General features: G+C 35.2%; 1 protein-coding gene across 4 annotated transcripts in view; it reads right to left on the reverse strand.

The window, feature by feature from the left end:
* Nucleotides 1-24,878, reverse strand: part of FAM13A (family with sequence similarity 13 member A) — a 240,562-nt gene that overhangs the window by 106,723 nt on the left and 108,961 nt on the right. For all 4 annotated transcript variants that reach the window (XM_015588464.2, XM_015588465.2, XM_006910727.3 and 1 more), the window contains one exon: nt 4,189-4,352. In XM_015588464.2, coding sequence (XP_015443950.1) covers nt 4,189-4,352 — 164 coding nt within the window. The remainder of the gene's footprint in view (nt 1-4,188; nt 4,353-24,878) is intronic.

Consider the following 24,878-nt stretch of genomic DNA (forward strand, 5'->3'; position numbering starts at 1 on the left):
TTTATTTTTACTGCCACTGTTTAAAGAGCAGAAAAATAATGAACACTTGCTGCTAATAATTCATATTTCTATTACATATCAAGAAGAAATGGGACTACGTGTAAGAATTATAACTAAGAAGAATGATCTGGAGGAAAATACTGGACAAGGTCTAAACTCTAAAAATTCAAAGTTATCAAAACCACACTGTTAGACAAAAATTACTTCTCTAGAGCCCTAGAAATCAACCTTTAACCTGTTGTTGAAAAATCATAGGACACTTCAACATTCTGGAAATCTAAGTAGCAAAGGTACTTAATTGGTTTTATCTTTGTTGTTAACTGATATGGTAACTGCTGAAATGAAAATGTTATTTATAAATGCGTTACACTAATTTTAACAAGTGCAAACAGAATGATGTTATTTTTTTGTTTTGTAAAGTAAACCAAACTTACAAGATCAGAGGTCAAACCAGATCATAGGACAAACATTTTGCTTTATTGTTTTTTTTCTTTTTCTAAGATGAACTAACTAACTATTAGAAAAATCCCAGCTAAATGCTTTGTGACAATTCCTTGAAAAGAAAGTTGGTAAGCCAAAGTAAATATTGTATTGGAGAACAGGGGCATAACACTTAATACACATTGCCAACCATTGTGTTTAAGAGTGGGGTAACTAATAAATTGTTAAGGGGAAAAGTGGAAGCTTGTCTAAAGAAAAGATTTAGAGAAAGTTGTCTCTGTGTGCAAAATACACTTTAAAAAATCTATTTAAAATTCAAAAATTAACCAATAACTTGTTCTGGAAAGTAACTGCCAATGAAATCAGCTTCATACGTTCATTTTTGAAATGAAACCTGGCATAATATCTATTCTGTTACTTCAAAGATACATAAAGGATTTAAAACTTATTTTTAGTTAAATTTATTTTAATATCTCTACTTGTTTTTTGATAATTTGTCTCACAATATATTAGAGATATAGAAAAAGTAAAAAAGTAAAAATCACTGAACAGACACTACATTTTTGTATGGAAACAAGAAGTTGAATGAGTGTTTGTGTGATGGTGGGTAGCAAGGTTTGACATGGATGATGCTGTTCTATCTAAACCTTTAAGGCTGCTGTATGTGAAAAAGTAAGTTCTTCAAGGCTGTACTTTACAAAATTGGAAAGTATGTAAGAAATTCATTAATATTAATATGCATTTGTTTTAACTGGAGAGATGCTGACCAGAGGAACAGAGTCGCTAGAGCGATGTTAGCTGAGCCTTCTTTCTATAATCTTACTTGACCTGTATTCAGAAACACAAATTTACCATCCAAACAGAAAGCACTTTTCTTGTTGCCTTTAGAAGCAGGAAACTTTTCTTTCCTTTTCTGATTGGATGAATAAAAATAATGATATAAACAACAAACACTTGAATTTTTCTTTTCATTATTTCACTTGAGGTATTCTTGGCATAATTCTTTACAAACTAATTTAGGAAGATAACTATACTAGCTCTTATCAGTCAGCCAGCCACTTGATCCTGGTTTTTAAATCAGAGAAGGAAACTCTAAAAAGGGCCAGTGTTTTGTATCTGTGCCCCTTATTCTTTCCTGAACTGGTCCTCACTGATCAAGGCTAGTTCCTTTACTGACACCCTTCCCCCTCAGTGGTGAAGACTGCACTGTACAAGGCCAGGAGCCCGCTCCATCACAGAGGCTACAACGTGAAGACACCTTTGTAGCTGTGTACAAGGTGCCCAACCTGCTTTACTCAGGAGGTAGCTATCTCAACTCCGAATTCCCTCCGAGGGGTCCTTGCTCTATAATTTTCTGGCTTGTAACATTAACTTCTTTCTCTCCATGAACTCTACCTGTTATGCTTACAAATCTGCATACATTTTATTCATTAAAATATTATAATAACCCTAAATGAAGCAAAACAAACAAAAAATTCAACCCTTCTTATACCAAGTCCACTCTTCTAATCAACAGCCCTCCTCTCTCTTCCCTTCAAGGCACAAAGACTTGTCCACATTTCCTTGTCCTCAGTGGTGACGATGGCTTCACAGAGGCTCTCAGTTTGCACTGGACTGCCCCAGAGTCTCTTCCCTACCTTTCTAGCACCTCTTACTGTTCTCTTTAATCTTTCTTTCCATTTGCCACCAGATCTTTTATAAAACACAAGTCTGTTTATATTACTTTCCTTCTTACATTCCTCCAATCACTCCCCATCATTTTCAAGAGAAAATTCAAACTCCTTCATGTGATGTATATGAGCTGACCTGTTTAGCTTAGTCTCTCAAACCACCTTTAGCTTCTCCTCCACTCTAAACACCAGATGTCCTGAATCTAAGGCTGCACTTACTATCCTCCTCCAAGTTGTCCTCACCACCCTGCACATCCTTGCACATGTCGTTTTCTTCTTCCAGGAGCACCCTTATCTCCATTTCCCTGCTCAGTAAACTTCCACTCATCCTCCTAGCCTCACTTCAAAAGTTGCCTTCCTTCCAAAACCTTCTCTGATCCTCATCTCCCAACATGGTCTGTGTCCTTCTTTCGTCTTCACACAACACCCTGTGGACTGTATTCAAAACTTCTTAAGAAGAGCACCTGAATCATATTTATGACGTTCTCACCAGCCCATTTGACAGTGCTTGGTACATAACAGGCACTTAGTAAATGAGTATTTAATGATAATTATTGAATTTTTATTCACTTGTCCTCTGTCCTCCTAAATGCAAGATTTACTTCTCTCATTCTCTGAATCCCCAGAAACCAGCAAGTAAGTGCCACTTAACTAGATTTCAATAAAGATTAACAACCATTGAAGGAATCAACACCATAACCCCAAACTTTCACTCTTCCAACCAATCCTGCATGCCAATGAAAGATTACTTTTCTTGATACACCAAATTGCCATGGCTCTCATCACATACCCCCACCCATTGCCTTCCTATGACCTGCAGGAAGAAGCCAAGCTTCCTGACCTCAGTTCTTTTGCGTAGAAATGCTCTTTCCTTGATCTTCACAGACTCTCTCCTCCTCCCCCTTCATGTCTCAATTCAGGCCTTCCCCACCTACTCAAACTAAAATTCCCTTTGAGTTAGTCTGTTGCATTAACCTGCTTTAGTTTCTCAAAGTTCCCATTTATTAGAGCTGAAATGATTTTCACAAGCCTTCTTCTATTTTTTTCTAAGTGTCTTGCTATTGCCTTCCTCGTGGGAATGTAAGGGCCATAAACACAGGGGCTTGGCTGGCTTCGTTCACTGCTGCATCCCTTGTCTTAAAGCACTTCCTGAAAAGAGAGGTAAGTCTGAACATTTGTTTAGTGAAAGAAAGACTGAATGTAAAAACACTTCAGGCTGCCATTCAAGGTTCTCAATGACCTGGCCTTAGTCCACCTTCCCAGCTTTATCATCAGTTAATTCATCACATGACACTTGTCTGTTATTTCTCAAATACCCACTGTGCCTTGTAACTGGCCTATCTACAAGAGCCTTGTCTTCTTTTTTGTCTAATTTAAATTATCTTTATTTTTTAATTCCAGCTAAAACTCCATCTCTTCTATAAAGCAATTCAAAATGGTAAGTTCTTTATCTTATTTATCTATTTAATATCTTAAATATCTTTCAATTCTCTAGGTCTGTGTTATGTTTATAACGGAATTTTTATAAATTTCAAAAATAGGTTTTAAGTTATAATAAAAATTTTTAAAATTCTTAAAAGGAAAAATTCTTTATGAGTAAATAAAATTCATACTTCATTTTTCCTATTTTAAAAAAAATGCATGCCTTTTTCTTCAAGTATATCAAAGAAATTTGCTTTCGTATAATGTGCAACATAATGGTTAAAAGCCAACATTCAAGATTTGTTAGTGAGTGTTGGTTGTAGTAACAACTGTGATGTCTACTATAATTGTATATCTTATGGGCCACTGAATATACTATGAAAAAGCATCCAAAAAGTAACTCTTCCAACTTTAAACTGTGAGTCTTACATGGTCCGATTAATGAACTAATTTTTCTAATCCAGAATATAAAATATAACCAGGAATGCTTCTGTAATAAGAACTACTAGTCAGAAAATTATCAAAACTTAGAGTGAACTTTAAATAAGTTTTACTGATCTGCATCCTATTGACCGCAGTATTAGATACATACGGACATATCTACATATGTAGACTTACACTGCAATAGGTAACGTAAAAAAAGAAACATGCCAACCTGGAGACCAACGAGGTCCCACTAGCATCCTCTGCTGATTTCATGTCACCCCAACAGGGTTTTCCACGACTCAGCCGCAGGCTGACCTGAGGAATGCCATCGGATAGCTCTGGTTGTGGTACCCTGTGGGACAGAATAGATCCTGCACTCCTGGATTTTGGGATCTAGAAAATAAAATTAAAAAAAGAGAAATGAAAAAAATTTTTAAAAATAAGGTATTAAAATAATTTATTCTAATTTATTAATAATCTAACATATTAATACTCCAAAAAATCAACTAGGTATGGAATTTAAAATGCACATAGCAATTATTACATAGCAAAAGGCACAGTGAAGAAGAGATACTGATATTTTTAAGGGGGAACTTTCAAACCATATATAGCCCCATATCCCTCTCCTGTATTCTCATATAAATCTTCCCCAGGCCTAACGCTTCTTAGAATAATCATTTTATGTAGGTAAAGATTAGGAGAGTATATCAGACTGCAACCTAAAGTGAAGAAAAGAATAGAGAGAGGCAGAAAAATAAAAGGTGGAGACCCACTGAAATAAAAAAAATACCAATGTCAGAAAGATGTCTAAAAATTTTTATTACCAATAAGCAAAATACAGTACCAGTTTGCTAATACTTTCTATTGTATTTTTCTGTGTAGAGCAAAATAAGGTCTAATAAATTTTTAATTAAGGAAATAAATAGGAAAAACACGACCTTTTAGTTCTCATATCTCTGAAAGCGTGAACAACACACATGCCAAATGAATACCAGGTATACTGACTGCTTATATCTGAGGTTATGTGCTCCCTTTAACTTTAGAAATACCCACATGCTCTCTTATTTTAGACCATAAAGAATGTGAATACGACCAGTATTCTTTTCCTAAAACTGTGTAAAAATCATGTCAAAATTGCAGGAAAGTTTCCAACCTTTGGATCAACTGTATTTGTTTCACTGGAAGCGTTTTCTCATCTCTAGGACTGTTCTCAAGCTTGTCCTTCCACCTGGAATGTCATCTGTTCATCACTGGCCAATCAACTGCTTAAGACCAAACCAAATCCTAACCTCCTTTGAGGTTGAGATAAGAATCAACTGCCCACAGAGCTTCTCTAGCTAACCCCAGGTCTTGATGACCTTTTCCAACTCCAAATTCCTATAACACACCACTACACAATCTACACTTGACTACATGTCATCTTAATCTCAGTTCATAATTCTGTTGTCTCATGTTTCTAGGTTACATGGCTTCAACCAGATTTCTGGAGACGGGTTAAGCCTCATTCTTTTCCTGTTTCTCCCCTTCTTCTCTTTTCCTTTCTTCATCTTCTTTATGTCATTTTTTAAAAACATTTTTATCATAAAATCTAGCAATGTTTTGAACTCACTGATACTTATCACTAGACAACACACTTTCAATGACAAGATATTCCCAAGACACTGACTGACCAAGAAGTTAGGATAATGGGCAATTTAAAAAGTATGGGGACAATTATATACATAAATATATAATAAACTCATATCTCTAGGAGGATTACATAAAAATAATATATAAAAATAATTTAGGAAAGAGTTACATTTAGCACCAAACACTCAATAAAAGCTAGCTTTCATTAATATTGTTATATAAAATCTACCTAAATCAGATGACTACCAATTAATAGTTCAATTGCATTTCTCTGTGGGTCATTTATAAGCTCATAAAAACCAAGGAAAGAAAAAAAATTTTTAATTATGAACTAACTATAGTTCACATAGATATCTGCCAAGATTACTTCTAAAGGAAATATTCAGATAAACAGCAAGAGAAAATGAAAAGTACAAATATATGCTACTATATATTTCATAAAGGGGCCCCTTTTGCATGTGACTGTTTTTCATAATAGTAGACAGAAATCAATTAAAACACTGAAAAAGCAGTAAGATTTCAAACTAGTTAGCTAAAAAATCTCATATCCAGACTTAATTCTTTCTCAATATTAAAACTAATACAGGAGGAATTGTTTGGCAACATTTCAGTGTTAAAATCAGGACATGACATTTTAGGTTTAGTACGAATTTGGGGGCTTCAGATTCAACAAATTTTGCAAAGTAGAACTATTCTAAGGTAAAAAAGGTAATATGAGCTTATTTCATCAGTTTACATTAAAATGGACTATATAATGCAAATCTCTTAGAAATCAGATACCAGTAATCACATCAATGTAAGTGAATTTCTGTGATAGTTTAATTTCTACAGAAACAACATAGATGTGATTGTCATTAACAATAAACTTTACAATATAAACTCATTATTAATATATACCAAAGTAGCACAAAAAATTGAGCTTGTGCACAAAGCATGAAAATACCACATGAATGTTATGTAGTATTTACTAAATTTGTTAGAAAATAAGTAGCTTAGTAACTCTGAGACTATCAGAAATGCGGAATATATACACATTTTTAAAGTAATGCACACATATTTTTAAAGGAATGCACATTTTTTAGGTGACTAATATTCTTGAAGATGTACCTTGAAGACTATACATTTTCACTATAAAAATGTAAGAAAAAGTGATGATTTTAAAATCGATTGTTTAACTGATATAATTACCTTATATTGCACATAATTATCTCAATATTAATTTTTAATAACATATAGTACAAATATGTTAACTTTGAGAGAAAGGAAGAGATAAATTTCTTTAGTTGGAATTGAGCTTTTGAGGAACACATGATTTGAGCCTTGGCCACATAAAGTCGGTAGAGTGGATAGTTTTTATGCTTCTGGGTGTCCATTTCAGATTGTATACAGTTTAGTGAGACTTAGAGGTGGTGCTCAAGGCCCCTTTCATCACATGACTCTCTGAGGAGTATGACACCAGTCAGCCAAGCCCAGGAGTAGAAGGAAACACATTATTACAGTGTGGCTTTATTTATTTATTTATATATTTTTTACAGTGTGGATTTAAAGCAGTGGTTCTCACCTGGAGCTAATTTTGTCTGGTGATATTTTTGGTTGTCATGACAAGGATGAATTTTGTGCTATTGGAATCCAGTGAGTAGAGGCCTATAATGCATAGCACAGCTTGCTATGAGAAAGAGTTATTTGGTCTCAAATGTCAGTAGAACTGAAGTTGAAAAACCCTGCTTTCGGGGAATGGTAGGAGGAAACTCTCATATTGAGGCAACTCCTCTCTTTGTATACTTTTCTTCCAGTTAAATCCTCCCTTTTTTGCCATTGGCATAATAAGACAGGCCTAGAGCATCTAAAAAAAAAGGCCAAGGAGGGCACTTAGGCCTGCCTTCTCCAGGCAAGAGTCACTAGTGACATCACTAGTGAGGTTCAGTCGAGCTGTTGGCAGGGACTCCAAATAGGGCCAAAAGCCTTACTGTTCCAATGAAGTGAATGCGTTTAGAAAGACCCTCCTGCAGCCTTCTCATAATGTGTAGCTGCAGTAGGAAAATGACCTTGGGTTTGGGATACTGATTGTGATGGCCAGCTTTCTCTTTCCACTGGAGATATATCCAATTAGTTCACACCACACCTTCCTTTTTTATTTTAGTGATTTCTTCATGATAACTGTTGTACTTGAAGGTAAAAGCTATTAAAGCCCCAAACCATCTATGAAAAACATTTTGCTCAGAAGAATTCTGCCACTGGCTATTTATGGATCTAGGCACAGGCTGTGTGATTTACGTGTACAACTAAAATTCAAACAATTCCAGGAATCTTTAAAAAAGCACATTCCATGCATTTATTTGCAGGTATGGAATAGTCTGAGAAGTAATTTGAGCAACTTTAGTGTTTGGGATGCCATGGAAATAGAAACAAAAGACTAACGTTTGAGAATGTAAAATTAGGAAATATTCTCTGAGATGATGTTGCTGTTACTGTTACAAACATTCAGTGAGCATTTACTTTGTGCTGGGCATGGTTCCAAGAGATTTACATAAATTAATTCTTACCACATTTAATTCTCACAACATCCCAACGAGGCAGGGACTATTATTAGTAGCATTTCACCAATGAGAAAACTGAGGTGTAAAGAATGTGAATTATTTGTCCTAATGAGTAAGTGGCAGACTTACAGTTGCACCCCAGAGAATCAGGCCTCATTACCTGTGCCTCCCATTACTCTCTATATTTGGTTACATGTTAAACATTAGAGTTGCAAGAAAAAAAGGCATTTTGGATGAAAGGCACATTACATCCCAATAACACAACTCATTTTCTTTTTCCTTTTTTTGGCACTAGTAGTTAAAACTTTCCTTAAACTAATCTTTCTGGCACCCGCTGAACCATTAGAATGCAATATAATCTTAGGAAAATCAGATGAGGACAAAACTATATGGAATATGTGTTCATCATACTTTTATTTATAATAGGCAAAAATGTAAGCATTCTAAATAGTTAAATTACTATAATAGGTAATTTTGGCACATCTATTATAATGAAAGATTATTCAGCCAGTAAAATGTCTACAAAGTTTTTAATGAGACTGAAATCATTTTATTATGATATATATCTTGTGAGCTCAGTTAGCAAATAGAAATGCATATAGTTATATTCCTTCAATAAAACTCAGGTCGCCATACTTAAAACATTTATGAATAAATTTCAAAGGCCAAAGCTCAAATTGCTACAGTCAACACCACAAATATTTTAAGATGGTCTATATTTAAAAATTGAATAAGGAATTCAGCACCTGAAAAACATGTCTGTGATACTAGGCTCTGATTTTCCCAGATATCTGGATGTGACTAAAGATAAAAAGGTCATAAAAAATAATGTGCCTTGACCTAAGTTATCCATATAAATTCATCCCTGTGAGGGTACAGCAGTAAGCCCTCTGTCCCATGGGCAAGTGTAGGTAGGAGCTGTGTACCCTGCAGGACTGGAACAAGGGAATGGCAGGTGAATAAGAAGCAGAAGGGACTCAGTATGCTGTGCAGGGATCTGTCTCTCCAAAATTCGTGGCTCCCTTTCCTTTGTGTAGGTGAAGTGGGTTTTCCACCTCCTGTGACTGGAAGGAAGGACAGAACATGGCATAGGGGCAAGCAGTGAATGTATGTAAGTGCGGGAACAGGTGGATGTTCTCGCTTGATGTTTTCAGTGAAAAAGAAAGTAAGACCATCATCTGAGAGTGAAGGGTAAAAAGGGAATGTTGGAAGTTAAGGACCAAAGAGAAGGTCTGAAACAGGTACTTGAGAGAGGAAGAGTGAAAGGATTGGGGAGAGCAGTATGAATGCTAGTAACGTGAGGGCCCATTTGAGGTTTGTAGTCATGTATTTAAAGTGAGACATCAATTCCAAAGGAAATAAATGAAACACAGACTAAAAAGATAACAGAAAGGATCAATACAATTAAGAGCTAGTTTTTTTTATTCTTCTAATCTTTATTTAAGAAATTTTCAAATCTATAGAAAAGTTGCAAGAATAGGACAATGAACAACCATACACCTTTCACCTTCAGTCACCAATTGTTGTATTTACTTTTTAAGAAAATATGAAGAAAACAGACACACTTTTAGCTCGACTTACAAAGAAAAAAGAGAGAGGCCTCAAATAAAATTTGAAATGAAAGAGATGTTACAACTTCTCAAACTCTTCCAAAAATTAGAAGAGAACGCTTCCAAATTCATTTTTTGAGCCCTCAAAATCCTGGTATCAAAACCAGACGAGAATACTACAAGAAAAAATTATAGGCCAATATAAGACTATGCATGCAAAACTTCCCAACAAAATATTAGCAAGCTGAATTCAACAATACATTAAAATACATTCCCTTTTCTGAGCATTAATCAAATGCGTTCCTCAAAGTACTAATCAAACATGAAAACATCTTCTGATAATGCCATTCATGAGTTCTTAAAAATATTATCTTATTCTTCTAAGGGTTGGGGTGGTTAACGTAGCCTAGGTTTCTCCAAAAATGAGAGTTAATTCTCCAGGGAAAGGCAAGCACGTACAGGACTCCACGCTGTAAGATTCTCATACTGTTCAGCAATAGTTAGAAAGGCAAGCACGTACAGGACTTCACGCTGTACACGCTGTAAGATTCTCATACTGTTCAGCAATAGTTGGAGCTGCTTCAGATGGAAAACTTGTAGAAACCATTCTTCTCTGACTATGAACAGTAACTACCACTATTATCTGGTGATCCCTTTGCTTTTCTGTGATAAATCCACAAGTGAAGGTACCTTTTGGGCACAGAGAGCACCTCCCACATCAAGAACAGTGAAGGAGCATAGCACTTAAAGCTCTTTTCGAAGGTGCTGTTTTGGTGAGCAGGACAGCACATGTGATCTGCATGTATCTGCCAATGTGTGTTGTGAGCATAACTGCCAAAAAAATGATTAAAGGGATAAAACAAATACTATTTATAACCCAAGATTTTTAAAATGTAGTCCTTACTATAAACAAGGAAAACTTGTTTTGCATTCCTTTTTCCAAACTCTGAAACTAATGAACCCTTGTCCACTTAGCTGGCTGGAAATTATGAGGCTCAGAATTTGTGAGGTCTCCTCCATTTTGGAGGAGGTACCCCCCATTAGGGTGCTGCTCTCTGTAACAAAGCTCTGAGGCATTACTGGTTATTTGGCTTTATAAAATACACATTCTCAATGGATTAAAAGACATTTGCATTGTCATAAACAAATTAATAAGGAAGAAACTGACTCTGAACTCTATTTCTCCCTGTTGCTAGCTGCATGATTTTGGGAAAGCCCCTTAACTTCTCTGAGGCTAACTGTCTCATCTGTATAATTAAAAACCCACACTTCACAAGATATGATGGAAATTAAATGAGATCATTCTTGTTCCACTAGTGCCTGGAATAGAGTAAGCATATTATAAATGATAGAAGTGAGAGCTATTATTTTTAATAATTGATAAAAATTATAAAAGACTTCAGAACTTGGGAAGAATGTCACCATTACCAAACTAACTGAGTGGTTTAATCTTAAATAGCATTCCTCAAATTTGACAACAGTGTAATTCAATAAGGATTTATTGAACAATTATGACATGCCAGGCCTGGGGCTAGGCCCTGGCATCATTAATGATGCTGGCTGTAGTTTTAAAGGAGTGGATGGCCTAGCAGAGAGACAGACTCTGGATGTCTACTTCCAATAATGAGCACAAATGCGACAATAGCTAACTATTGGCTGTTTACCATATGGTAGGCATAATATTTAAGCACTGCATGTATATTTTTTCTCATTTTCAGTTAGAAACAACCTTACAAAACAGGTACTGTTATTTCCATTTTATAGATAGAACATAAATATAGAGAATTTAGAAAAAATGTCCAAAGTCACCTAGCTAGTAAGTGATGAGTTCAGGATTTGAGTTTCTAGTAATCCTACTTAACAGCCAGCAACCTTAATTATTACACCACCCTGCCGCTTACATTTGTAAACACATTCAATAACAACAGATATTTACTGAGCACTTAGCACCCGTGAGACGCTAAGAATACAAGGGGGAATACATCAGACCTGATTTCTGTACTCTAGAGCTTGCAATCTAGTGAGGAAGACAAATATTAATCATATAACTGCATGAATATATACAAATGAGCTGTGATAAATGTTGGGAAAAATTATATATTAAGTAAGAAATGTATATTGTATGCAGTTACTGAAGAATACACACAAGGCAAACAAATCTGCCTGAGGGAGATAAAGGTGAAGAGGAAAGACCTTCCATGTAATGGAAACAAGAGCAAAAGTACAAAATAAGGAACTTGAAATGATTGGACATGGAGGTAAACAGAGAGGTGGTGGCAAGAGCTGAGGTTGGAGGGTTGGATTGAGGCCAGACTGTTAAAAACAATGTGTACTGTGCTAAAGGGCTTGGCCTTTGTTCAGAATTCAGTGGGGCAACTATTTTATAATAGTTATTCTGGCCATGGTGTAGAGGAAAGACTAAGGTTATATGTTTTTGACTGAATCTTCCCCAAACACTAACCATTATTGACAATATATGCCCCAGATTAAATTAATACTTTTTTCATTTTCTAACTTCGATATTCATTAACTGGCGCTTGTGTAATGTATAATTTCGGTTGCCTTCCCAGTGCTCACATCCCTCCTTCTTCTGTGCCAATGACCCCAATTTCTACCGGTGTTCCATGAGGTTCCCAAGAAGGAAACTACTTTCATGGCTCTAGGGGTGAATCATATGACCTAAACTGAGCTAATTAGTGCACTCCTATCTCGTAGGCACAGTGATTTGTTCAGGATGATCAACCTGAAGAATTTTCCTAGGAATGCTAGAACAAAGGTTCTCTCTTGTTCTAATAAACACAGTAGATCGAGAAGAGAATTCTTTACAGGTCTCCTATGTTTCTGCATGTCTTGTAAGCAGAGACACTGACTGCCTTTGTTATCTTTGTTATCTGTATTATCTTTTCAAGGATGGTTGTACAGTAAACAGCCTTGGAAAGTAAGACAATTTTTTCCATCTGGAATAATGACTGGTTTCCTTATAGCTGTGAAAGACAGAAACAGCATCTTCCTCTGGAGCAACGGGCAATCATGGTTACTGCCAATCATAAAAGATACAGCTTCCCTAAGTTTAATAAACCTCTCTTGTAATCCAACCAACTGCTACAGGTATGATCGCTCTGTAGGAATTGGGTTTTGGGTAAACAGCACAAGAAAATGCTGGCTATTGTTATTGCTGTGAGTAATAAAGTATCTTTCATTTCAGATCTAAGAGTCTCTTGTCTTCGGCTAACATCCATGAAACTGTGGTAGATTAACTTGTTAGCTTGCAAGTAAGGCAAAACCTCAGACCCTTCATAGTTCTTAAATGGTATCACATAGCCCTAGAAGCACTGGCAGTCGTTTTGGGTGGCCTAACATGAAGCTGACACTATGGAATTCAAAAACATGGAAAGAAATTAGATCCTTGGCAGACATCATTAAGCTATATGATAAAGCGTTGTTGAAAACTTACAGTATTTTAGGATTTTTTAGTACGAGCCTTTGTTGCTTAAATTGGGTTTGTCTGCAATTTGAAACCAAAGGTATTCTTACTTGTTCCATTTGAACCATATTTTTAATTTAAAAATATGTCTAATTTAAACACAAGCCACATTAACTCTAGAAAAATCATAGAATACTTTGTTGCTCAAAGCTATAGTATTATCAGTTTAAAGGTCACTGGTTAATCTGAGTGTTTGGCAGAACTAGTATTGACAACATCATGCTCTGTAAGAGCTCTATTGTAAAAAGGACTTATAAAAGTTTTTTGGATGTGAGAATACTACTAGTTAAAACTTGTTTTAAAATTGAACTCTCCTATCCGTTTTTAATTGTTTAGCAGGTCCAGCAGGATATAAGAATCACATTTAAGAGATGTGAGTAGATCCAAGAATCCACAAGAGGCAAGATATGGAGGTAACCTAAATATCCATTAACAGATGATTGGATAAAGAAGTTATGGTTCATATATACAACAGAATATTACTCAGCCATTAAAATAAGGACATCCTACCATTTGCAATGACATGGATGGACCTAGAGGTTATAATGCTAAGTGAAATGAGTCAGAGAAAGATAAATACCACATAATTTCACTTATATGCAGAATTTAAGGAACAAAAAGAACAAACTAATCAAAAACATACTCATAAATATAGAAGACAATCTGGTGGTGGACAGACGGAAAGGGGTGAAGGGTTAAAGGAGTACAAATTAGTAGTTGATAGACAGTCCCGGGGATGGGGAGCATGGCATAGGGGATGCAGTCAGCACTAATGTAATGGCTAGGTGGACAGCCAGAGGAGAGAAAGAGCAATTAGGGGGATCATTTTATAAACTATATAAATGTCTAACCAATGTACTATGTACTTGAAACTAATAATAAAATAAAATTTAAAAAATATTTTTCAAAGTTGAAAGCTAGATAAAGTCATCTTTAGATGAACAAAACCAAGATTTCCTCACCAGCAGACCCACAACCACGAAATACACTAAAGGAGATTCTGCCGTACAGAAACGATGGGAACTGGAAGCTTCAGGAAGGAATAATGTATGCCAAAGATGGTAACTACATGTGAGTGTAAATATAAAAAGTGTTTCTCTTGATTTATTTGAAATATGTATGACTCTTTAAAGCAATAATTTTAACACTGTGTTGTAAAGTTAAGATATAATACACATGACAATTATAGCACAAAAAATGAAAGATAGATAAATGGATCTACTATTACAAGATTCTTACATGTTATGTAAAGTGGTAAAATGTTAACTGAGTAGACTGTATAATGTTAGAAATGGGTACTATAATGACTGAAATAATGCAAAGAGCTATAGCTAAAAAGCCAAAAAAACAAAAAAAGTAAAAAGCTCAATAATCCAAAAGAAGGCATAATAGAAACATAAAAACAAACTCAGAAAGAACATACAGAAAGCAAATAATAAAATGGTAGACCTTAAATCTAACTATATCAATAACAATATTACTGAAAGGTAGAGGTCAGAAACAATAAAAATTAAAGACCAATTGTATGCCATCTATAAGATATAAGATATGAATACAGCTTCCAAACGCTCTATGCCTTAAGTAAAAAGGCATAGAGCGTTTGGAAGCTGTATTCATATCAAAGTAAGCATTAGAAGGAAGGAGTGGTTTTACTCATAAAAGATGAAGTAGACTTCGAGACAAATAGTATTAACAAGGTGAGTATATCTTTATGATAAAGGGTCAATACATCAGAAACATATAACAATCATAAATGTGTATGCACTTTAAAACAATTAGAAAATAGAGTAAAAATTGACAGAATTAATGGAAGAAATGATAATTCCCTAATTGGAGATTCTAACACTCCTCTTTAAGCATTTGATGAGACAGAAATATCTGTAATGACAATCACAATCATGAAAACAGTCTCTAAAACATAATCAACCACTTTGACTTCACTGATATTTGTATACCGTATACAAATATTTGTATACCGTATACACTGTATTTGTATACCGTATAATAAAAAATTATAATACACACTTTTTCAAGTGCACATGCTACATTCATCAAGATAAATCATATTTAAGTCATAAATTTCAGCAAATTTGAAAAGATCGAAATCACAGAGTATGTTCCCTGATCAAATGGAATTAAATTAGAAATTAATATCCATAATATATAGAAAAATACCAAATATTTGAAAATAAATACTGCACTTCTAATAATCCAGGGGTCATTCAAAATGAAATTATGAAACTATGTTAATTTTTTGTGACATGGCTAAGAAAAGGCTTATATTAGAAAAAAAGAAAAACATTTATGTCTCAGTGTTCTATTTTAAGAATTATGAGAAGAGCTAAGTAAACCTATAGATAAAAGTTCAAATTATAAAGCTTCTAGAAGAAAGCAGAATATTTTTGCGACTTGGAGGTAGGCAGAGGATTCTTTTTTTTTTTTCTCCTCTTTTAATCCCCCCACCCCACCACATTCCACCCTACCCCACCACTTTCACCCCTGACCTATGGATGTTGCTATTTTTTTTTTTTTAAACTGGATCTCTGAAGGTGGGATGTCTCCCCTGCCCCCCGCCACACGCTCGCCACATGCACCTGGGGCCTGGCACCCCTGCGCACTTGGGGGGCCTGGTGCACCCGGAGCATGATCCGTGACTCCACCTGAGGCGTGAACCCAGGACCTTATGCATGTAAAGCAGACGTCCTAACCATTATACTATGGAGCCACCCAGGCAGAGGATTCCTAGGACAGAGAAGGCAGATGGGTACTAGACCAACCAGGGTGGTCACTTTGTAATTTGTTTTTTCCTATACATACATACTTATGATAAAGTTTAATTTATAAATTAGGCACAGAAAGAGATTAATGAGAATACTAATATAGAATACATTGTAATAAAAATTACATGAATGTGGTCTCTTCCCCCCTCTTCCTTCCCCCCCACCCCCACACACAATAACCTACAGGGCTACTAAATTACTCCTGGGAGAGGAGTAGCATATACACAGTGAATGTGCTGAACAAAGGGATGATTCATGTCCAGGACAGGATGAAATAGGACAGTGTGAAATTTCATCATGCTACTCAGAACGGCACATAATTTAAAAGTTATGATTGTTTATTTCTGGAATTTTCCATTTAATATTTTTGGACTGTAGTTGACCACAGCTAACTAAAACCATGGATAAGGGGGACTACTGTAACAATAAACTAGCTGTCTTGTCCCTATTTTCTGATTTCGAAAAAAGAATGATCCACAGACAGCCTTTCATTTTGCTAAGGTCTAATCAATCAGTAAACACGATGCCATGCTTGTATCTGCCCTTCAAAGTCTACAATGCATGTTGAGTTGAAATGTTTTTATGCTGGTCTCAGCACTTTATGAGGGAAGCTCCCTACATTTCTCCAAATATCCCAAACTACACTCCTCTTCCCAATCTTCAACCTTTTCCTTTAGTTCTCATTTTGATGAAGGTGAGAAACGACCATCCAGTTTGATCTGAATGAAACGTAGGTCATTGCTCTACCCTTCCTTTTCATTTACCAAGACCTGAGGTTTTTGTCTATTTATTTTCCTTCCCTACCTATCAGTTTAGGCCCTTCCCATTTCTCATTTGAATTAAGGCTTCCTAACAGGTCTCCTCTTCTTAAATCCCCACTCCCTGTTGCCAGAGGTTATCTAATCTTATCCTTTGATTACAACTGTTGGTGACTTTTCACTTTCTACAGTCTATAATCCAAATTCTCTGGCATTGCATAAACCTACCAGACTAGTTCTGCAGGTTCATTTCCCGCCACTTCCCTAGACACACAATACCAGTAAGACCAAGATTTCTGCAAGTTTATAAACATGCACATTCTCTCCCATTACTCCCTCTCTTTGTACATGCTGTTCCTTCTGCAACACACCCTCTTACAACACTTAAGTTCTATCCTGGCTACTCAGTATGTACAAAAATTTCCTATTACTTAAGCATACTCCTAGCAATAATCATCAGGTTTCCTCTTAGTTGGTATATTATAATACGGAGAAGATTATAAGCCTCATTTGTGCACCAAATTCCATCTATATGCTAATGATTCTTTCATGTGTATCTTTGTCCAGGCCTCTGAGCTCCAAACCTATATCCAACCATGATCTTCAGTTTACGTCTCTGTTTGGAAGAGGGTGAAACTAGAGCCGGGAGCGCTCACAGAGCACACAGCAAGGCCAGGGTCAAATCATTAGATATATGGTCTCGAACTAGCTCATTCCCCAGACCAGGAACCTGAGTTAGCTTTGACACTTCCCTTTCCTTTATCTCTTATACCAAATCCATCACCAACTTCTAATTCTATCATTAATAAACATCTCAAATAAGTCTACTTCTCCATCTCTACCCATTCCAGGCTTTCATAAATTATTGCTTGGACAGATGCAGTTGCATCCTGATTGGTTTTCTCATTTCCCCTTTTGCTGTCTCCTGACTGTATTCACCACATAGGAGCCAGAGTCACAGTTTCTAGACACATATTTAGTTACGGTCTTCCATAGACAAAGTTTTTCAATGGTTTCTCATTTCGTTTTGGCAAAACTCCCAAATTCTTAATAGCCTAGGAGATCCTTCTTCAGCCTTATAGGAGGTACTTTGTTTCTCTCACTAGGCTTCAGCCTCCTACCAGTGGCCTCAATTCAGTTACCCAGCCGCAGGGCCTTCTCACATGCTCTTAAAATGTTTGGAATTCCCCGGCCCCCCCCCCCCATTTCTTACCTATTCTCACTCATCATTGATTTTAAAACAAACAAACAAACAAACAACTTTCTTAAAGAGGCCTTCCCTGACACTCGAGCTTAAATCAGGTACCCTTGTTATATGCTGTCAGTGCACTCTATTTTTCTTGCTAGCAATTTACACAATTTGCAACTAAATATTTGAGTATTGGTCAATGTTCCTCACTAGAGTGAAAACATCATGGACCAAGTTCATTATCGAAATGCTCAGCTTCTAGTTCAATGCCTGGCATATGATACACAAGTATGTTGAAAAAATAAATTAATGCAGGCTAGATGTCTGTAAGACAAAGAGAAGAAATAATCAAAACAGAAACAACTCAGCATGAAATGACCAAAAGGACTAAAATGAGAAGGTAAACAAAATTCAGAATACATAAGAAATAAAATCACTACGGGCCCAGATGAAAAAGAACCAATTGCAATAATATGCATAATTTATATATTTACATTCTAAATTTACATGTCAATTTTCAAACCCTAAGATTAACTCTAAACTCACACCTCCGCAGTCTAAATTTATGTTTCTATCCTGAGCCTCTGATTGAAAGCAAATTATTTTTTTTTTGTGCTTACTTCTTAAGGACACAATATTTTTGTTGGGAAAATAAACAGTAATGATTATAATTTAAACTAAAGGGGAAAACGGTTTGTGAAAAGTACAATATTATCATTCTGTGGTATGAATGAAATAGGGGAATAAAAACAACTTGGTCCAAAGTCAGACCAACATAATAAAAAAAAAAACAAAACATAATACAAAATTTTTCTTATTGGTAATTCTATTCTAAAATGTATTCAGTAGACCACAGGCAGATTAATCTTCTTAATATACACTTACCCTCTGGTCATGTCACTTCTTTACTTGCAAACATTCATTGTTGATATTTTTAACACATAATTAAGTCACAGATACTGAAGAAAAATACTATGACTGGAATTGAGAATGGAATGGAATAGTCTACTGAATTGAATGATACTTCACAAAGAGGAAATGTAACAAATAGTAAGCCCATATACAGAAACACATGAAATTTCATTAGCAATAAAGTATGCGATTTAGGAAGGGGTCTTATTTTTAGTCCTTCTTGCTCATAAACAAGATTAAATTGTAACATATAATGCTGATGATGTTGTGTGCAGTTGGTATTCTCATATTTTCCAGTGTTTGGATACATTTTTATAACTCTTTAGTAAAAATTTAATTTTGCAATAGGTTTCAAGGGCTATAAAAATATTTATACCTTTTGAACTAGTGACTCCATTTTTAGCAATCTACTCTGAGTAAATAATTCTAACTAAGAAATATTTAACCACATAGCATTTATAATATTGAAGAATATTATAATGCTGAAAACATCTCCAATACAACAATATGAGAAAGATCATCATTATTATGAAGCCTACAACATAGAAAATGCTTATAATAATACATTAAGGAAAAACAAAATAAAATTGCTAGTAATATTTAAATGTATTTTTCTCAAATACATTCACATACATGTAGGAAAAAGGCAAAATGTTATACATTAAAATGCTAACAGTGATTATATTAATAGAGGTAGAGAAGGGGGAGCTGGCTTTTGCTTCTTTGCTTTGCTGTTCTTTTTAAAAAATCTTTTGCAATGTTATCTGACTTTTATAATGAAGAAAGTTAACAACAACAACAAAAAATCTTCAATGGCTCCGCACTATCTATTTAATAAGGTTTATGATTATCAATCTCCTGTTCAAAGTCGTCAATCTACCTCTACCTTCTCCTTGGATCTAATTTTAAACTTTTCACCCTTGACACTGTATACAGCCCATAAGAAGGCCCAATGATGATGCTCATTCATAGTTTATTTAGTTGAATGAACAATTTTTTTCTCTTTCTGAACATTTTCTGGCTCACTCCCTCCTGGAGAGTGATATATTTTAATTAAAACAATTTGGTGATTTTAAGAGAGTATATTTCAATAAGAAGACTGTTTAAAAGTAGTAATCTATTTAATTTGGAAACAAATTAGATGAAATCGATGGGGATACTATACTAGTAATTCTTTTCTTCTTGTAGACATAATTTACTTTATTTTCTACTTACCATATGTCTCTTAAAATAGAAAACATAGTTGCTTCAATAAATCAATTTAAGGAGTCAATTTATACTCCATATCTAGAATTTTGTTTTCTTAAAATTTATTCCATTAATATTTGAGATACAAAGTAAACTTAAACATTCCAACACTCATTTTCAATATAATTACAAAGTAAAGCTAATGATTTAGGATTACAAGAATTAAGGCTGTATTTAGTGATTGCTTTAAGAGTCTTCTCTAGCATTTATAGAGCTATTTAATCCTATAAATTCTGGGTACAAGAGTCCCTAACAAACAAGTAGATTTTACATCTGCATCTGACAGCGTGGGATAATGAATAAATATGTTATCATAATGAGAAAAAATCCAAATTTCTATGGCCTTATGATATGCAACTGAACATGTAATTTTCTACAGCATCAGCCAGCCACATTACATGTTAAGATGTTAACTTGTAGGGTACCCCACTAAACACTAAACGCTTATTATATTGAGAATTTGGTAGGCTAGGCTGATAGAGTCTTATATTCCAAAAGTTTAGCTGACATACAGAATGGTTTTCAGAATGGCTGAGGAGAATAAGACGTGTGCAATTGGACGCCTTTACATACAAAACATGTTAATGTTAGTAACTGAGAAGAGCTGCTATCATCATGGAGAAAAATACACTATAAAAGTCACTATAAAATCAGTTCAGAGCTTTTACACTCAAGACTCTGAGGTATGAGTTAAGAAGTAAAATAAGAAAGATAACTTTCACTAAACCCTAAATTCTTACTTTATGTCTGAGACAGTATACCAATTATGTAAACATATCATCTTTAATTCTCACAACTTTTCTACAAAGGAGGTGTTATAATACAATATAGCATACGGGACTATGGAAATGGGAGGCACTATGAGGACAAAGAGTTTGACCTTTAGGATCAAATATATCTTATCTCTATAACCTTGGGAAAAGTAACTTGGGTCTCTATGCTTCCATTTTCTCATCTATAAAAAGAGGAAAATGAACTTATCGCTGTTCAATAAATATTGGTAAAGCTCCCTCCAGGCAGAACATAGGATTGTATTTCCTGTTTCCATTGTGGGACAACATGATTAGTTCTGGCCAATGAGTTATGAGCATAACTGATGGAGTTACTTCTGGGCCAGGGCATTTAACTGTCAGTGAAAGATCCTACAGAACTTTCTTTTTCTTCTGGCACAGTATCTGGCCACATTTGAGATGGGTTTCTCTGTCAGAAAAGGTCCTCAAGTGATCAGCATAAGCAGGGCACTCTTGTCAGTACAAACTGAACAGGCAGCATGAGTAGGAAATAAGTGTGTTTTTTTAAGGTCTTAAGATTCTGGGATTGCTTTTATTATTGAAGTATGACCAAGACTATACGAACTGATAAAGGTAATTTCTAACCTATGCTATTGTATTTATTAAAGTAATACGAAAGTATTTTTTCAGTGTTTAGCAAACAGTAAATACTCAATAAGTGATACCTATATGATTATTATGTTATCTCTCTTGTATAAATTAGAACACTGAGATCCAAAAATATTCTGTAATGTTCCTAAGGACACAGTACTATTAAGCAACAGAGTTGCTTTTGTAAGACTGTAAAGCCAGGGATATTTTTTATTAAAGTTACCATTCTCAAAGTCATCTGACCTTGCAAGAAAATAAAAACCTTCTAATAATTATTTTTGTATGTACCTTTTCTTTTTTGTCATTCTAAAACCCTCTCTCCATTGCAGAAAAATTTCCTTTTATTTTTAAAATGTTTTCTGTAAGTTTGCTGTTTATTTTAATAAATTTTGTGACACAGCATGAGAATCCTTATGTAAGTTTTCACAACAAAATCCCTCTACAGTTTGGCTACAGCCTATCTTTCAGAATTATCTTCTACTACTCCCTTTCATAAACCTCTCCATGCTTGTGTGGTTTATAAACTCTGATCAAAATAGAAGATGCTCATTTTCTCCTTCCGGTCTTTGCTTATGCCTTCCTCTGTCCATTCTCTAATTCTTCTTAAAAGTTTGACTTAAATTCTATTTCTTTCACAAAGCTAACTCTAATCAATTTAATATAGCACATATGGTACATTCAGTTTATTTGAAACAATATCACATGATTTTATAAGATAGCTGTGTACTGCAATAGCGTAAAGCCTGGAAACTGCATTTCCCAGAATCCCTTCCCAGTAGAGTTCTGCTTAGTTACTTCTAATGAGAAATTCCCATGAGATCTGGGAGGTAGAAGAGAAGATGACCTACTTTGAGTATTATAACTGGCTCATGGAACTGACCGAAAGCAAACAGATCAGAAGCCAATTACGTTTTTATGTTTTTGAGGGAATTCACTGTCAACCCTCCTTGAACGACAACAAACCAACCAACCACTGCCACTACCATGAAAAAACATCAGCCCAGACTATAAAAAAGGTCTTCGCTGTTCAAGAGTTAAAACGATCCCTGAGTCATCAAACTTCCATGAACAGGAAGCAAGCTACAGTTAAGGACATGCTTACCATGCCCACTTCAAGGGGAGTAATGACAGGGAGGGGACTGTAAAAGGTGAAGGCAGTGGCCAGAGAGAAATCAGACAATGGAATTTTTCATGGAAAGCAGAATCCAAGCCTATCAAAGCACCTCCACTACTTCATGAGCACATGTGTGTGCATGTGTGTTGGAGTGTGATGGGATTTAGTGTACCAAATGGAGGGGGTATGTGCGAGGAGGGACAGACAATTTTTCTTTTTATTTCATAGATTCTCAGACCAAGAGGAACCATGTCTAGACTTGATGGGGGTCCTGAGGTATCACCCAGAAATTCTGGAGCTTGTGCTGATTGTAATGACTGATTGGTCTTTGGATTTTCATCCCTGTGGAGGATTGAGTGTGTTTTCTGCATAGTAAGATAAATGAAAAAAACATATATGGCAAACAGAAGAGTGATCTATGGCAACAATGTTAAATATCCACCAAATCCTATTTCATTTTCCTCTTCCTGGGCACACTGGAAAAATGCATTTTCCAGACTCCCATGAATGTTAATAAGTCCTGGAATGTGAGTAGAAGGGACAAGTGTTGCTTCTGTGCTCAGGAGGTTAAGTGTCTGTGAACTTCACATATGCTTTCTCTTCTTTTTTTCACTGCCGGTATTAGAAGCCACATTCTTAAATGACACAGTTGAAAGACGGAAGTGGCCTATGGTCTGAATCGCTGCCTAGGGGCTTGCTGCCTAGGAATCCTACACTGCTTGTATCAGAATGTGAAAGGAGTGAGAAATAAACGTTTTGAATGAAGCCAAATCTATTATGGGGATGTTAGCATCAATGAGCTTGATCAGACTTTAGTCATAAGTGTAGGACTGGGAAAACCAGGGGAAATGGAACAGAAAGGTCAGGGAGATCTTTAGGGTTAGTGAAGAATCATGGCAACCAGTCTACGATTTGGTTGTCTGCAAAACAGGAAGGCAAACCAAAAGGCAGAACTGAGATCAAAATGTTAGTCTAGCACATGTGATCTTTTAATTTAGCATATATATACATATATACATATCTATAGATAGATGGATTGATCAATCGATCTGGTCTCCTGCTCAACATAGCTCTTTGAGGTAAGAGGCAGTGGCTTTTCAACTTTGCACCCCTAGCACCTAGCATGGGATAGATGTGATAAAATGTCCAAATTCAGAGTGTCTAGCAGAGCAGGGCAGATATGCAAGAGGAGATGATTCAAGCTGGGGAAGGCCAGGGATCAGGTACCTAAACCCAGTCTTAGGAAGTTGGGTACTCAGGACTAGTGAGTCTGGGCTGGCTATGCCCTGGAACTGACTCCACAGAAGTGCTAATCTGGAGATATTCTTATAGAAGTCCTTCTATACCTTGATCAGGTATACTGCTTATAGAGTTTGGAGAGGTTAAATATAAAGACAGGGGTTAAATGAGTCAAATTATTAAGATTAAGAGATCAGGCAGGTACATCCAGATATACCCTTATATTTGTATTACTAAAATTACTACTTAACCCCATATTACTATTTTATAGTATATATGTATGTTGTAAAATATCACAGAACACAAGAAAATAATATTAAAATAATTAAACCTACCTGTCATTAATTCTAAAAAGATTCCGGAAACTCTTCAAATAGATTAGTAGTGACTCAAGAAACCAAATAATGTGCTTAGAAATATTTGAAATAAAAGATTAAGCCATATCTATTACTCTAAAAGATTTAGTCATATAACTGTAATGATAAATGAACATTTACTTTTTAAAATCTTATGCCACTAAGTATTGAAGATTTAGTTTTGCAAAGTGATTTCCCAAGATAATGGAAGAGGCAAAACAAAAAACAAAAACAAAAACTCGGAATATTATCATCCAGCACCTTTAGGAAAGATGATAAAATGTGGAGCATTTTCTATCTAGTGAAATAAACATTCATATACACAAACATGGGGGAAGAACAGCAGATGGGAAATTATATAAAGAAAAACTCAAAAGAGGCAAATCAGGAAAAGATACACATAAACCCCCAAATCTTAAATTCCAGATACAATTATGTGTTTAATAGTTATCGAACCCTTTCCAAAGAAAAAATGTACTATATTTGACCAGATTCTTACTAGAACAAGTTTTCCATAAACACACACACACACACACACACACACACACACACGCACAAACTCATTCACTACTTTCATATGGAATAGGAGAAAAAAAACTAATTCACTTATTCGTTCTCAAGTATTTATTGAGGGTTCGCTGTGTTTTCTGGCATTGTGAAAATATTACAAAAAAGAAAAAAAGAAAAAAAAGAAAGAAAAAGGAAAAAAGGAAAGAAAGTAGAAAATGACATGACCCTAAA

The sequence above is a fragment of the Pteropus alecto genome, unplaced genomic scaffold (assembly GCF_000325575.1).
Source record: "Pteropus alecto unplaced genomic scaffold, ASM32557v1 scaffold63, whole genome shotgun sequence".
NCBI lineage: Eukaryota > Metazoa > Chordata > Mammalia > Chiroptera > Pteropodidae > Pteropus > Pteropus alecto.